The sequence below is a fragment of the Gadus morhua genome, chromosome 22 (genome assembly GCF_902167405.1).
Source record: "Gadus morhua chromosome 22, gadMor3.0, whole genome shotgun sequence".
NCBI lineage: Eukaryota > Metazoa > Chordata > Actinopteri > Gadiformes > Gadidae > Gadus > Gadus morhua.
The window spans coordinates 17,437,960-17,453,136 of NC_044069.1; the positions used below are offsets into that span (position 1 = coordinate 17,437,960).

The 15,177-nt window shown below is 49.6% G+C and overlaps 1 protein-coding gene across 4 annotated transcripts in view; it reads left to right on the plus strand.

Moving 5' to 3' along the window:
• trioa (trio Rho guanine nucleotide exchange factor a) overlaps window positions 1-15,177 on the plus strand; it is a 73,014-nt gene that overhangs the window by 54,141 nt on the left and 3,696 nt on the right. For 2 of the 4 annotated variants that reach the window (XM_030346829.1, XM_030346831.1), the window contains 20 exons: window positions 2,385-2,480; window positions 3,472-3,620; window positions 4,022-4,088; window positions 4,170-4,273; window positions 4,651-4,720; window positions 5,212-5,301; window positions 5,686-5,778; window positions 6,578-6,628; window positions 6,728-6,805; window positions 7,033-7,224; window positions 9,008-9,188; window positions 9,512-9,760; window positions 9,896-10,407; window positions 11,371-11,618; window positions 12,196-12,337; window positions 12,440-12,467; window positions 12,942-13,104; window positions 14,178-14,299; window positions 14,520-14,598; window positions 14,812-15,012. In XM_030346829.1, the coding sequence (XP_030202689.1) occupies window positions 2,385-2,480; window positions 3,472-3,620; window positions 4,022-4,088; window positions 4,170-4,273; window positions 4,651-4,720; window positions 5,212-5,301; window positions 5,686-5,778; window positions 6,578-6,628; window positions 6,728-6,805; window positions 7,033-7,224; window positions 9,008-9,188; window positions 9,512-9,760; window positions 9,896-10,407; window positions 11,371-11,618; window positions 12,196-12,337; window positions 12,440-12,467; window positions 12,942-13,104; window positions 14,178-14,299; window positions 14,520-14,598; window positions 14,812-15,012 (2,915 nt within the window). The remainder of the gene's footprint in view (window positions 1-2,384; window positions 2,481-3,471; window positions 3,621-4,021; window positions 4,089-4,169; window positions 4,274-4,650; window positions 4,721-5,211; window positions 5,302-5,685; window positions 5,779-6,577; window positions 6,629-6,727; window positions 6,806-7,032; window positions 7,225-9,007; window positions 9,189-9,511; window positions 9,761-9,895; window positions 10,408-11,370; window positions 11,619-12,195; window positions 12,338-12,439; window positions 12,468-12,941; window positions 13,105-14,177; window positions 14,300-14,519; window positions 14,599-14,811; window positions 15,013-15,177) is intronic. The other 2 variants (XM_030346830.1, XM_030346832.1) reach the window with 1 other exon arrangement.

Sequence of the window (15,177 nt, forward strand, 5' to 3'; positions counted from 1 at the left end):
GTTAAGATAATGAGAGGCTCTATGTGAATACTGCACGGCCCATAGAGCTGAATTTGTTGCACTTCCGAAGTAGGACATTACCGACCAAGTCTCCCTACCCTTTCCCACCCCCCAAACCCCTCACCTCTTCTTCAACGACAAAGCAAGGCTCCTCTGACACTAATTTCTGTTTCTCTTCTTTTTGTTAATGTTATTGTTTTGTTGGTTTTTCGTTGTTTACTTTCTGTTTCCTGGTTGTATTGTTTTTTTCTTTTGTTCTGCCACGCTATAGCATTACCTTGATTTATGTCCTGTCTTTGCTTTGTCACAGTTTCCATACCTCTCCATCTGAAATGCCCCCACCCTCGCTCTCTCCTCACCCCCACTGCCCCTGCTCGGTTTACAACTCTTTACTTTGTTTCTTTGGTTCTTTAGTCCTCAAGCTCTTCCTGTTTTGGCACTCAACCGCTTCCAGAGCTGGTTTTAGCTTGTTGTTTTTCTGGGCGTTTGTTCAGCGCTAAGGGCAGTGAATTGACGGGGCACTGGAGATAGATATTAGATTGTATTATTCACAGATTTTATACTCTAGACTTGTTCAACCCATGTTTTCTAGCGTACAGCTTTTGTCAATCTTTAAAGAAAAATAATTTTCTTAACACCAGATATGTCTGAACTTTTAAAGGAATTTCTTCAGTTCCTGAATCATTTTAAGATATGGCATTTTCAGCTTGCGTAACCTTGGCATATGGCTGTATTAATATTGTCACGACCAAAAAGAACAAACTGCAAAAAACAAGAGATTGTTAAGTGTTTGGTCGCTGTGCAGCAGGTTTAGGAGGGCAGCGGGCATACTGTAGGACAGCATTGAGGCAGGTTCATAGACACACACACACACACACACACACACACACACACACACACACACACACACACACACACACACACACACACACACACACACACACACACACTGTGGTCGGTTGCCCCTCCCTTTCCTCCATCAAGCCGATGACATCACACCGCAAGCTACCTCCCTCTTTCATCCGTGCGTGCCCGTTACATCCCCTTGTCCTCACTCCCACCCTCCCCCCGTCCTCCTAACCTCCCCCCCCCCCACTCCCCTCTGTTAACCTCATTACCCCATGCGAGTAATTGGCATCAAAACGCTGGTCGCAGCCACAAGGGGGCGCAATAGCCCCCCCTCCCCCCCACCCAGACAGCCTTATTGGGGGGAAATGGTCTTGAAGCACAGCACAGCAAGGGTGAGAGACTACTGTAATTACAGATTTCTGTTAATCTCTTTGTTCACACCTTTTTCCTCCTCATCCCTCCTCACCTATAAAGAACGATTTGTTTGGAGATCGGGACATTTTGCTCTCCTTTTCTACCTTCCCATTCATTTTTATTTGTACCTTTTTTAATTGACATTTCTTCAGATTTCATCCGATTTTTATTCAAACTTGTCTAAAGGGGTTGGGGGAACAATGTTGAATACAATGTTCATTCCAGTTCATGTCACCTATCCATAGTAACTGAAAACAACTCTCTCTCTATCTATATATATATATATATATATATATATATAGATATAGATATAGATATAGATATACATAAATATAATGTTATTCTTTTAAAGCTTCACATAGTCTCAAAATATTTAGTTGAAATAAACTGAAATACTCATAGATAGGGCTTGTAATTTGTCGCATAAAATATCCTTATCTGTCTAAGGTAAGAGAAAACAAGATGCCCAAACAAATAAGGATAGAGAGCAAGCATTGTAAAGTACAACTCTTCCGATGAGTTCAGTTCACGCTTCAATTGGCTACTTCATCCAAAATACTCCTGCCTTTATAAATGTATGGCCAAAAAATGGTTCTTCATCGTTTAGGTAGGACAACAGTTAATGCTCAAACCGCACAGATTTCACCCTCTATTTTAATCGTTGCTCCTTTTGAGGATACCTGATATTTAAAAAAAGTGTAGAAATTACTATTAATGGATATTATCACCAGTTTGGTCCTTACGGAGCAATTCAATTTTAATCAAAAAAACTAGCCGTAATTATATTAGATTCTGTGGTTATCTTCTATTGGACAAGACCAGAATCATTAAAAAGCACTCCTTACAACCAGGCTACTTTAGTCTTCAAAACTGAACCTGAAACCAATAATTTGAGCCTTTGGTCGTAGGCTTTGGCAGGTTATCACCATCCGGGTGCAGTGCGGTGTAGGGCTGTTTGTCTCAGTACCACCCCTGCGCCTGAACACCTCCGTCCCCAGAGTAGACGTGTAGTCCGCCGAGTCCCCCCACCACGGTGGGACCCCGGTCATGGCAGAGCACCAGCCCCTGTTCCTCATCCTCCATAGCCCCTCACTCTGCGTCTGTCTCTCTCTCGTGTGCAGACGTCCTCTCGTCTCTCCGTCCGCCCCTCCAGCTCCGAGACCCCCAGTGCCGCGGAGCTGGTGAGCGCCATCGAGGAGTTGGTCAAGAGCAAGATGGTAGGATCACTGACCCCCCAGGGGCAGCTTCTGAGCCAGCACCTCGCTAGGGGGGAGAGTGGACCTCTGTTGGCTAACATAGGGCTGGAGATAGATTGACGTCCGCGGGTAGCCAAGACAACCACCGCCCTACAGGGAACAGTTCCCACGCTACCCCACACGTCTTCAGTCATCGTTTTCCTTGAGAGACCCCTAGCGGCAGTCGCTACACAGTATACCTTCAACTCTGCCAGTAATGCTCGTACGCAACGGCACTAGCTTAATAAAGAAGTGTCACAAAACTGCCGTTGGTCTTTACCATGGAAGTAACACGTCCTCCAACCTTCCTGGAACTCTTGGCCTAAAACCTTTTTTATTTTCCTCCTAATGTTTGAATTTGTGCTGAAACGGGGGGTTCAGTTATACTTGAAATGATCGTGATTGTTTTAAAGGCGTTCCCTGTAAAATAGTAGCTAACATGCAGCAGAATCTATCTACCATAGTGCAGCCAGGTCCGACTTCAGCTTGAGAGGCAATGCCACTTTAGCCTGCAAGCAGAGAGGGCAAGAGTGGAGACGCGTTCAAAGTCTCATAAAGAAGACAAAGGTAGAGTTTCAACACAGTTTGCTGCTACTTGAGACACACACCGAAGCATCGGAGACTCCCTTTTTCTCACAAAGTTCCTATTCTCTATTCTCTCGTTCCTATTCTCTATTCTCTCGTTTCTATTCCCTATTCTCTCGTTTCTATTCTCTTTCTCTCAACGTTTCCTGATGAAAATGTAACAGTTTGGGTCACATTTCAAAATTAGGGGTCATTTTCAGATGATCAGATTGATGCTGAAATGCTGAGAAAAGCCACTGAAGCGAGCGTGCACGGGACAAGCCCATAAAGCCCAGCCGGAGTCGCCTATAATCCCAGAACTAGAGTTCGTAACAACATGACCACCGTTGCTCTGGTGCTGTGCACACAGAGACCCATGACTCTCTCCTCCTGGCCCCTCGGTGTTCAGGCTCTGGAGGAGCGCCCCAGCTCCCTGTCTGTGGACCCGGGGGACAGCAGCTCGCCCTCCCTCAACCCCTCGGACAACTCCCTGCTCTCCTCCTCCTCGCCCGTCGACGAGGTGGACGAGCGCAAGACGGGCAGCCTCCGGAAGAGACGGTGAGAGCCCCATCCACGGTTCGAGCTCTGTGTTGTCCCTGAAGGATTAGGGTTGTGTGTGTGCAACCACAATCACAAGGCAGACTTTAGATTAATATCCAAAGTCTGGTAGCAGTCCAGCTGAAACCTTGGGTGAAGGGGTTCACTTCCTATCGCTTCATATTTGCTTCAACCAATCGTGTTGCTTGAGGCGGTGATCTGTGCTTTTTCCCAGTGGGAAGACAAGCTGAAACATCCTGCCAGTTTTAGTTTTTGATTTCTGTCTCCTCCAAGAGGTTCTGCTCACATGTCAGAACTCCATAGCGATATTTCTAGTAACACAGTATTTTAACTCATGATAGCTGTGCGAGGTTGTAGTACCCCATGTCATGTATATATCTCTTCTGGCCTCGTCACTATAGTTACATCCTGGTGGATTTGGTGGAGTCAGAGCGGGAGTACATCAATGACCTCAGTCTGCTGGTGGACGTGAGTTGTTTGTGTGTAGTGATGGTATTCAGTGTGTGTTTCTGTCTGTACTGGCTGGTGACTGTGTGTGTCTCTCTCCAGGGGTACGTGAGCCAAATGAGGGAGGAGGGGATCCCGGAGGACATGAAGGGCAAGGACAAGATTGTTTTCGGCAACGTCGTGCAGATCTACGACTGGCACAAAGAGTAGGTCACACGCGCACCATGGGTCCACGGTGTTGACACGTATGACGTTGCATTAATGTGTCACAATGCTAATGATTAGTCTTAGTTAATTATTATTATAGCGTGCACACACGTCATAGGCTATGTTTGTTAAGTGGTCCCGTGTTCACTTGATTGTGAAAGGGCAACTGGCCTTTGAAACCTGTTCAGTATGTAGCAGGTTCAGGTAACTCTTAATATATCAGTACCAATCCATGCAGCCATTCATATCTCTTAAACGATCTCCTCAGGGTTTTTACGTTTGCATAAAAAACGAACTGACCCATTGCATCTTCCTGGTGTATGAGCACTCTATCTCCCTCCTTACTGATGCATGGATACCCTCCTCTCTCCATCAGTTACTTCCTGTCTGAGCTGGAGAAGTGTCTGCAGGACCCTGATCGACTGGGACCACTCTTCGTCAAACAGGTAACATAGACAGCATGTTCACCTCCCTTTTGTTATTCTTCCAATCACTTCCCTGATGTAACCAAGTAACCATGGTCCAAAACTCACACCAAACTCAGGGTTACATATAAAACCGTTGCTTGCCTGGACGACTGTAAAAAGGCACAATTACAAGATCTATATCTGGTGACGAAGATGTTCATGTCGGTTCATTTCAGCAGCTGCATTCAATTTGACTGCGAATATTATCCATACTTTAATATAGGCTAATAGAATATATAGTTATTAATAAAATACATATATGAAATCAAAAGGTGGTCTTCGGGAGTAGGAAAGTTTGAATGCACACTGTAGAAAGAAAAACCCAGATCGATATATCTGTAACTGTAGAACAGTTTGACTTATAAAAAATGGACAGTGATTCGTGCAGGCTAATGTCCTTAAAGGTAAATAGCAAGTGCTCTGCAATTATTGACCCTCCCTTCGTCTGTGTGATGGGGTGTGTGCCACAGGAGCGGCGCCTCAACATGTACGTGGTCTACTGCCAGAACAAGCCCAAGTCGGAGCAGATTGTCCTGGAGTACATCGACACCTACTTTGAGGTATGGGCAAGCCCGCGCCTGCATTCAGCCATTCACAACAACATACAACAATGGATACATGGAGGTGGCTCGATGCTTCAATTCTGTCAGCCCTCCTGCTCTCTCTCTCTGATGCGACGTGATCATAATAACTCGATCCTCTTTATTTACCTCTTTTAAGAAATGTGTCATAGCAGGTTTAGCTTCTAACGTCCACACCGAGTGTGTTTCACTGATGTGCTTCCAAACACCAAAGTGGTCGACACGTGCTATCAAAACAATCAAAAGTCTATCCTGCAGCAGAGGACGACATGAACAGATCAGAGCCCTGACGAGCGTTCCCTGTGTCCCAGCCGTGTCTCCGCCTGTCCCCCCCCCCCTCACTGTGCTCCCTCTGCCCCCCAGGAGCTGAAGCAGCGGCTGGGCCACCGGCTGCCCATCTCGGACCTGCTCTCCAAGCCCGTGCTGAGGATCATGAAGTACCAGCTGCTGCTGAAGGTGGGGGCTCAGTCTCCGTGCGCTGGAAATACATTTGACTCAAAGGAACGCGCCCCCCGCCGCCATCTTTGTGTGAACTCCACAGCAAGCTCATAGGTTGCCGAGCTGACGGAATGTATCACAAACAACATGAGGCCCACCCTCTAGTCTTCAACCCTGTCCACGTTCTCACCACACCACTTTATGAAGACAGCCCGTGATGTGGCGCCTCAGTCATAGGCTGGTTTTTATCGCCTACTGTCCTTGTTTTCAGGGTGTAAATAGCAGACAATTGAGTTGGAATCTGCTTGAACCCGTGGTTCAGGTTTGCTAAAAGGCATAAGTCCACTTGGAACATGGCAGGTGTCCAGTATTATGGTTTTACTGAATACAAATCATAAATCATAAACCGGTCGAACATCTGGGCTGCTTGTCCGTTGTGGGCTGTAATTAGGAGCCCACGTCGTTTTACAGGCACTCACAGATTGCAGTGGAATGCGGTGCTGAATAATGAATTGTTAAATGAAATCCAATGTTCACATCATCTGTTGAAAAGGTTATATGGCAGCACACGTTGTAGTGTGGGCTGGCCCTCAGCAGGGGGCGATAGAACACAATCTTTGCTTATTTTTCAACTATTATTGTGCAGGTGTTCCCGCTGGTCTATAATGTGGTTGGCTAATCCGAAATCCTTTTCAGCGAGAACTTTATGATTTTTTTTGCATTTAAAAAAATGTAGTTTGTAGTAGTATGTCATTCATACAATGCTAGCCTATAAAATTAAGTTACATAATCAGTAAAATAATTTCTCTTTTCACAGGATTTCCTCAAATCTTCCAGAAAGGCTGGCATGGAGTTTGGGGAGTTGGAGGTATCATAACCAGTCCACATCTAATCTCAAACCATGCGGCACCAGAAAGGTCAACCCCGGGTCTAAACCTGCTCTTGTTTCCTCTGCCGCCCTGAACAGAAAGCGGTGGAGGTCATGTGCCTCGTGCCCAAACGCTGCAACGACGTCATGAGCGTGGGCCGCCTCCAGGGCTTCGACGTAAGAACCCTGTCTGGAGGAGTCCCCTTCCTGTTGGACAACGCCGTCTTCATTCCATCACCAGACGTTAAACACCCCGTGACTGCTGATATTTCTCAGGCTAATCGCTAATCCTTCCTTTCTCTCGTTCCTTCCCATCGTGTTCCCCCCCTGCCCCCCTTGTGACCCTCCCCCCTCTTCCCTCCCTCCCCCCCTCCCCGTGACCCTCCCCCCTTCCTCCCTCCCAGGGGAAGGTGGTAGCCCAGGGCCGCCTGCTGCTGCAGGACACCTTCATGGTGCTGGAGGCCCAGGGGGGCGCGCTGGGACGCATGGAGGAGAGGAGGGTCTTCCTCTTCGAGCAGCTGGTCCTCTTCAGCGAGCCCCTGGACAAGAAGAGGGGCTTCTCCCTGCCCGGCTTCCTCTACAAGAGCAGCATCAAGGTAGCGTGGCAGAGGCCTAGCGTGGCAGAGGCCTAGTGTAGGCTCATCCTGTTCTCTTCTGAGGGCGGAGGTACCCTGCTACATCGCTATGCTAATCTGTCTTGATGGTTTTCACTTGTTTAAATGCCGGTTCTTCTCCCAGTACCTACTGGTAAACCGTTGAGTTGCGAGTTGCAAATAATAGAAGTTTGCCTAATCAGGGGGTGCACAAAACATTGACTCTGTACTGATATTGCAATAACACATTATTGAGAGAGATGTGTTTTGAACGGATTTGTCCATCGGCTGTGTGGCTCCGTTGAGTTGAATATAGATCCTGCCTTAAACTGCTACATAATGATCGACTTTCATTCAGTTGCCCTATCACATGCGAGTGTGAGCGCACAGGTCCACTAAACAAACAAACCCAATGGAGCCTACCACGTCATTTGTGTGCACGCTTCGGGTAAGTGAGGGAAAGAGGCCCCGGTTACGCCCGGTTGCACCCGGTTACACCCGGTTATAGTGTCAGGTCTGGACGTCCCAAATCTGCTCTGGCTAACATTGGGATCCTATTGACTGAGCCATATCCTAATCTGGTCCGGCTCCCATGCTGACTCAGTGGGGGCAGCAGGCAGGTGATTAGCAGCGGGCCCCGGGCCCTCACAGAGCTGCCGAGTCTGGGTGTTTAGAACGATCTTACTCGACGGTACTAGCTTCCAAAGAAAGAAATAGCACAAAGCTGCCATGGCATGTATCCGTTGGATAATAAATATCCAATGGGGTTGGCCTAGCTCAGGAGGTAGAGCGGGTTGGCTTGTTGTAACTGGTAGGTTGCCTGCTGTCGCCTTGCGTGGTAGCCTTCGCCCTCGGTGTGTCAATGTGTGTGTGAACCGCTGTAATTATTGAATAAACGCGTCTGATAAATGCCCTAAAAGTAAATGTTGCCAAAGGTGAAGGATAACAGGTCAAACCTGCTTCTGTTGACTTGCACTACCTCACAGTGTTCAAACCCAAGCTGAGTCGGAGAGAAGGTTCACCTACACCAGGGGTCGGCAAGCCTAGGCACGCGTGCCACCACTGGCATGTGGCAGCATAAACATTGACACACTTCTTTTTTTTATCACAACATTTCACATAATCATCACTACCGATTTACTACTGCTATTTACTACTACTATCTAACCCTATTATTCTGTTTTGGGCATTTCCTCCCAGTGCAAATATGTTTAAATGAGTTACTGAAAGCAGTGTTCTGAAATGGGATCAATTGATAGTATGTAGCCTAAACCTATGTTGTGAGTAATAGAGAAGGAAATATTTAAAATATTGTTGCAAGTGGCCTGTATGCATCGCCTTCACATGGTTTTGCAAAGCTGTACATGTCTTAAAGATATGATGTGGATGGTTCCAACATTCTCATATATTCTCTTTTTTTACATTTCTCCAATTGCAAATATGTTTTTGAATGAGTTTCTGAAAGTGTTGTTTTAAGATGGGACATATGTAATTATAATTTGTAATCCAATGTTGCAAATATAACAACAACAAAAAAACATTATACAATTCCAGGTCTTCTGGAAATGTTTTTGGTCGCTGTGTCATAATTCAGCTTAATATTAAATATATTGTTGCTTAAGGCACACTCATTAATGAGAACATTTCAAACTGGCACTGCCTGTAGAAGAGGTTGCTGACCCCTGAGCTACACTCTGGAGGGTCCATATTCTAGGCCTTCGTGTCCATAGTGGTCAGGTGCGTCAGAGTGTGTCTGCAGCGTTGTGTGACGTGGCGCTCTGTGCAGGTGAGCTGTCTGGGCCTGGAGGAGAACGAGGAGGGGGACCCCTGCAGGTTCACCCTGACCTCGCGGGGGCCCTCCGGCGCCACGGAGGCCCTGGAGCTCCACTCCAGCCACCCGGGGGTCTGCCAGGTGTGGGTGCTGCAGATCGGCCAGATGCTGGAGGGCCAGCAGAACCTCCTCAACAGTGAGGCACACGCACGCACGCACGCACGGGGGAGCAGACACGCATGGACTGTAGTACACACACACACACACACACTCTGACTGACGCATAGGAACAGGAACACATGCATTCACATGATCAGAAGCAGGCTGACACCAGCACACACACACACACACACACACACACACACACACACACACACACACACACACACACACACACACACACACACACACACACACAGACATATGGGCACACACATAAACTTAAACTCTCCAAGTCGAAGTGGTGGAGGGACTTGTATAAGGGGGACGGTCCCCTCACAGCCTCTCCCCCCTCCCCAGCACTCACCTCCCCGCTGGAGTACCAGAGGAACCACGTAGGGGCGAGCGGCGGGCCGTGTCCCCCCAGCCTCGGGGCCCCGGGCGGGCCCAGTGGAGCGGGGGCCCCTGGGGGAGGCGGCAGCGGCACCCCCCAGGACGGCTCCGGCTCCCCCTCCCGCCGGCCCTCCAGGATCCCCCAGCCCTCGCGCCTCCCCCAGCCCCTCCGCCACCACCCCGGGGGAGAGTCCGACGGCCCCCCCAAGGTTTCAGGTAGGGAGGCTGGCCGTCTGTGTGTGTGTGTGTGTGTGTGTGTGTGTGTCGTAAATGAGGTGACTCTCCACGGGAGACATTGGACCTTTATTTTGTTGACTGAGGTTGTGAGTTTTGCTCACTTGTGTGATCCAGGTTCGTCCCCCTGCCCCGCCCCTTCCCCTGCCCCCCCCACCGGGGGTAGTCCACAGGGTAAGCGCCCCCTCCAGCCCCCCGACGACCCAGCCCAGACCCCCGCCCCCTCCAATGCGGTGGCCCCTAGCCCCCGTGCCACCGTGGGACCCACACCCTCCACCCCCACCTCCAAACCCCGCCCGGGGACCATCTCCCCCATGGCCTCTCCGATGGCCACCCCTGCCTTTGGCAAGGACGCCCTCCCCCTGCCCCCGCCCAGCCCCGGGCCGAAGGGGGGCTCTGGGTTCTGGAGCTCCATGCCGGGCTCCCCGGCCAGCCGGCCTGGCTCGTTCACCTTCCCCGGGGAGGTAGGGGAGTCGCCGGCCCGGCCGAACCAGACCCAGAGCCAGGGCGTCTCTGGGGGCCAGAGCCAGGGCTCCCACAGACACTCCACGCACAGCAAGGAGGCGGACCGTATGAGCACATGCTCGTCCACCAGCGAGCAGTCCATCCAGTCCACCCAGAGCAACGGGGTAAGAGCCCTCCGCCCCCGCTGGGTGTAGCAGGGCCACGCCTCCATCAGGCCCGACTAACCCGGGGAGGGGGGGGGGTAGATGAAGTGTGGGGGGGGGGGGGGGGGGGGGGCTGGGCCTCGGTCCTGTTGGTCTTCTATCCTGCTGAGGCCCGATCTTACTAATCCAACCTCTTCTCTACAACTCTGCTTCTCTCCAACCTGATCTGCTCTCCTCCTTTTAACCATTCTGGTGAGTCTGTGGTCCTGGGTTCAGCGTTTCCCCGGAGGCAGCCCCTGTTCCTCCAGCTCTTCCTCCCCGGAAAGGCAAACCCTGCCTGTCGTGGTTTCCTTCCAGCTTTTAACCAAATCGTACTAACACCTGGCTCTCTCCTGGCTGGCTCCTTCATGTACTGCTTTAACCATCGGCGTGTTACTAAGCAGCGTTTCCACCTCTACTGCCACTAACCTCCCAACGTTTGGGGCCCTTCTCCTTCACAAACGTTCTCCGCCAGAGGGTCTTTCCTCTACCGTCTCCTCCTCCTCTTTGTTCGTCCTTGCCTGTGACCTCGGGGGGGGGGGGAAATCACCTCTTGGATCTGCTTCTCTTCATCCAACGGGCTGATTGGGTCGCAGTGGAGAAGACCTCTCTGACTCCCTGTGTCTGAAGACTGGACCCATGAACACACGGCCATCTTCCAAAGCTTCTTGTTTCCCTGTCTCTCGCTTTAATCGTTTTTTTGTGGTTAATCATTTGGCACCACTGGAAATTCAAGAGTAATTCAAATTCATGTCAAATATAGAAAAATGGTTGTTTGCATCTATTGGCTGCATCATTTCCTAATAATCCCCCTGGGGCACCGTCCGCTATGGTGTCATTAGGTTTCATCTCCTGCCCCTCTCTCGTCTGTGCACTGCCTTTAAACACTCTCTGAGTGATGGCTGTGGACCCCCACTGATCGCTGTCTCTCCCCGGCCGCCGCAGAGTGAAAGCAGCAGCAGCAGTAGCGTGTCCACCATGCTGGTCACCCAGGACTACATGGCGGTGAAGGAGGACGAGGTCAGCGTGGTCCAGGGCGAGGGGGTGCAGATCCTGGCCAGCAACCAGCAGAACATGTTCCTGGTGTTCCGGGCGGCCACGGAGCAGGGCCCCGCCGCCGAGGGCTGGATCCCGGGCTACGTGCTGGGACACACGTCGGCGCTCATCACCGACGGCCCCGACGGAACCGTCAAGTAAGAGGCCTCTCCTGGGGTGGACCCTTGGTCTGGCTCCACTTATTGGGGACGTTTATTCAGAAATCTGAGTTGCATGCGCTACCTTTCAAGTTTGGGGTCACCCAGACCATTTCATGTTTTCCATGTCAGCTGTGCTGACACAATTGCATAAGGGTTTTCTAATCATTGATTAGCCTTTTAACACGATTAGCTAAACAATGTACAATTAAAACATAGGAGTGATAGTTGCTGGGAAGTTAATTCATAAAAAAGCTGCGGTTTCCAGCTAAGATAAGATAAGATGTAACTTTATTAAGAAAGAATAGTAGGATAGTACAGTAGAATAGTTATTTTCCCACATTAACAATTTCTAGACTGCATTGCTGGTTTGTTTAATGTTATCTACCTTGAAAAAAACAATGCTTTTCTTTAAAAAATAAGGACATTTCTAAGTGACACCAAACTTTTGAATGGTAGTCTATATTGGCCACTTATATTGGCCAAATTCTACAGGAAATGTAAACCTCACTTGGCGATGGCGTTAATTTTGACGGCCATCTTGTATCCGTCCTTACTTGAACTGTCTTCATCCAAGCAGGAAGTGTTCTTCATGGCACACGACCCTGCGCATCCGGAAGAAGTCTGAGAAGAAGGAGAGGGAGGGGAAGAAGGAGATCAAGCTGGAGAACGGGTACAGGAAGTCCAAAGATGGCCTGGCCAATAAGGTTTCTGTAAAGGTCAGTGGATCATGGGATTGGTTGTTCAACGTATCGGTAGTATCTGATTGGCCGCTTCTGTTCTGATATTTACTTCCTAATGGATTCGATTTTTCTTCACAGCTTCTAAATCCCAACTACATCTATGATGGTGAGTTTGTAGTTTTTGAGCTATAAATGTATTGAAATAGACAGGTCTGTAAAGTAAATACTTTACAGGACAGACAAACCAAAATTAATTGATGCCAGGCAATATATGGATTCAGCCATTATAGGAAAATGTATTGAAATAAGCTAGTTCACTTGAAGGTCCTTTGTTAATGGACCTCATAGTTTCATGAATCTGCTATTTGAATCCTCTATTTTCTCAATGTGTAAGATTGTGAGCATTTCATTGGTATACAGTCTAATGGAAACTGTGTCACACAGAAGCAGCCCTAGTCAAGTCCAAACTCCATATTCTCATAGCAAATATGACACGATAGTACCAAACCCCAAATCCCACTAAAGTAGCAGCTGTTGAATCTTACCTCCTTTAACGTCACCAGCATCGGTTCCCTAGTATTTGACCCGTTAGCGCTGGCTATTAGCGGTGTGTGACCTTTGACCCTGCCGTCGTCCCCAGTGCCGCCCGAGTTCCTGGTGCCGCTGGCTGACGTGACGTGCGACAGTGGAGAGAGCGTCACCCTCCGGTGTAAAGTGTGTGGAAGACCCCGCGCCTCCGTCACCTGGAAGGGCCCCCACCAGAGCCTCCTCACCAACAACGGGCGCTGTAGCATAGCCTACAGGTATGGACAGCACAGCACACAGCTAGCATAGCCCGGGGGTAGCCCACACTGTTCCTGCGGGCGATTGGTCGCCCGCAGGAACCATGTGAGTCGCCTGCAGGGCGTGTTCCAAAAATAGCACAACCAAAAAAATCATAATAACAGTTTCATTGATGTCGTTTTTATGGCAAAGAAAATATTGAATTCACATTTAAAAAACTAAAAAAGGAAACCTCACTATTGTGCGCCCTCTTTTCTGAGCCAAGCTAGCGAGCACAACTTAAATCTGGAGCTAGCTGGTGGGTTTACCCTCAAAATAAAGGAAACATGAGGGAAAAGAGAAAGAAAACTTTGGACTTTTCACAATGATCGGTAGGAAGAGAGTTTTTTACTACTGGAAAAGACAAGTTTGTATGTCTTATTTGCGGGGAGATTAGCTTCCAGGCTAACTACCCACCTGGCAGTGAGTCAAGTAGCCCTTCGTACGACTCAGTACCCTTGAAGTAGCTCTCGGGTTCAAAAAGGTTGTTCTTGTATAATTGTTGCAACCTTATACAATTGTATTAATCTGATTGTGACACCCGACAGGGAAACAGCATAGTAATGTCATCATTAAACATAGAACCAGTTTATTGTGTACTTAGTGATTAGTCGAGGGCATGGAATGGGAGTGCTTTGGCCCTCAGAAGGCGACTTGTACGCTTGGCCAAAGCACATTGCAAACACTTTTTATTTGCATATCGTACATTAACGACGCTTGACTGCCAAAACAAGATTATTTGCGGCTACATATTTCAGTAAGTATCTTATTACACCTTGGTATTTGGACATTCCAGGCGTCTAATCCCAGACTAATGGTCAGGGCCCCGCTCTCCCTAACGGCGGCAGAGAACAGGTGGTTGGGTTGAACTTCATTAAGGAGCGTGTGTTCAGAATGTCACTTGTTGAGGTGGTGCTTGGGAGATGCCCCGATGGCATGTTCATCATCTGAATGTACCCGTGGTGCAGTCACAGTCTGGTGTAGAGGAACTGTTTCCAGGCTGTTTCCAGTGTACTTGATGAGGGGGAACTGACTCTAGATGTGGTTGCCGTAGCGATACCGGTGAGGCGACTCTGAGGATCACGGGCGCCGCCGCGGAGGACGACGGCTCCTACACCTGTGAGGCCACCAACGACCTGGGCACCGTGACGACCACCGCCAGCCTGAGAGTGCTGGGTACGGACCCCCCCCCCAGACACACAGACTCATCCCTAAACACACGCACGCACGCACGCACGCGCGCGCAGACGCACACACACACACAGCCCTGAAGACAAACACACACAGACACGACACACCCCTAAACACACACAGCCAAACAATCCCATTGATCAGCCCTCCCGCCCGCCCCCTGATGAAGGCTGACTGATGAAGAGTGTGTCGGTGTGTGTTGCAGCTGTGTCTAGTGACGGTGTCCGGGTCAGCTGGAAGGACAGCTTTGAGTCCTTCTACACCGAGGTGGCAGAACTGGGCAGGTATGAACCCCCTCCCCCCCCCCCCCCCCCCCCTCCATGAACACCAACAAAAAACCCTCCAACATAGCAAATAGGGACTTTGGTTTGGGACCTTTAGAAAAGAAATGCATGAAATAAATGTTGACCGTAATAAAATGTCTCCCACTCATAGAAGGAAAAATGTCCTCCTATTAACTTTTCATGGCGTAACTCACCTCCCCCTCCGGCCACCAGGGGGCGCTTCTCCGTGGTGAAGCACTGCGACCATCGCGGCGCCAAGCGCTCGGTGGCGGTGAAGCTGGTGAACAAGAAGCTGATGAGGAGGGACCAGGTCACCCAGGAGCTCAGCCTGCTCCAGCGGCTGCAGCACCCCCACCTCGTGGGCCTCCTGGACACCTACGAGACCCCCAGCAGCTACGCCCTGGTCCTGGAGATGTGAGTGACCTGCTTCTGTTTCGAAGAAAGGTCTTTCCTGGGGGGGGCCAATAGCCCCTCTTGAGGGCGGGGCCCTCGGGGAGGACTCCTGGTTTATTGTAGCAGAGTAGTAGATGAAAAATGAAGTGTTAATTATTTTCTTTTTGCTCAACACTTGGCCTCAAT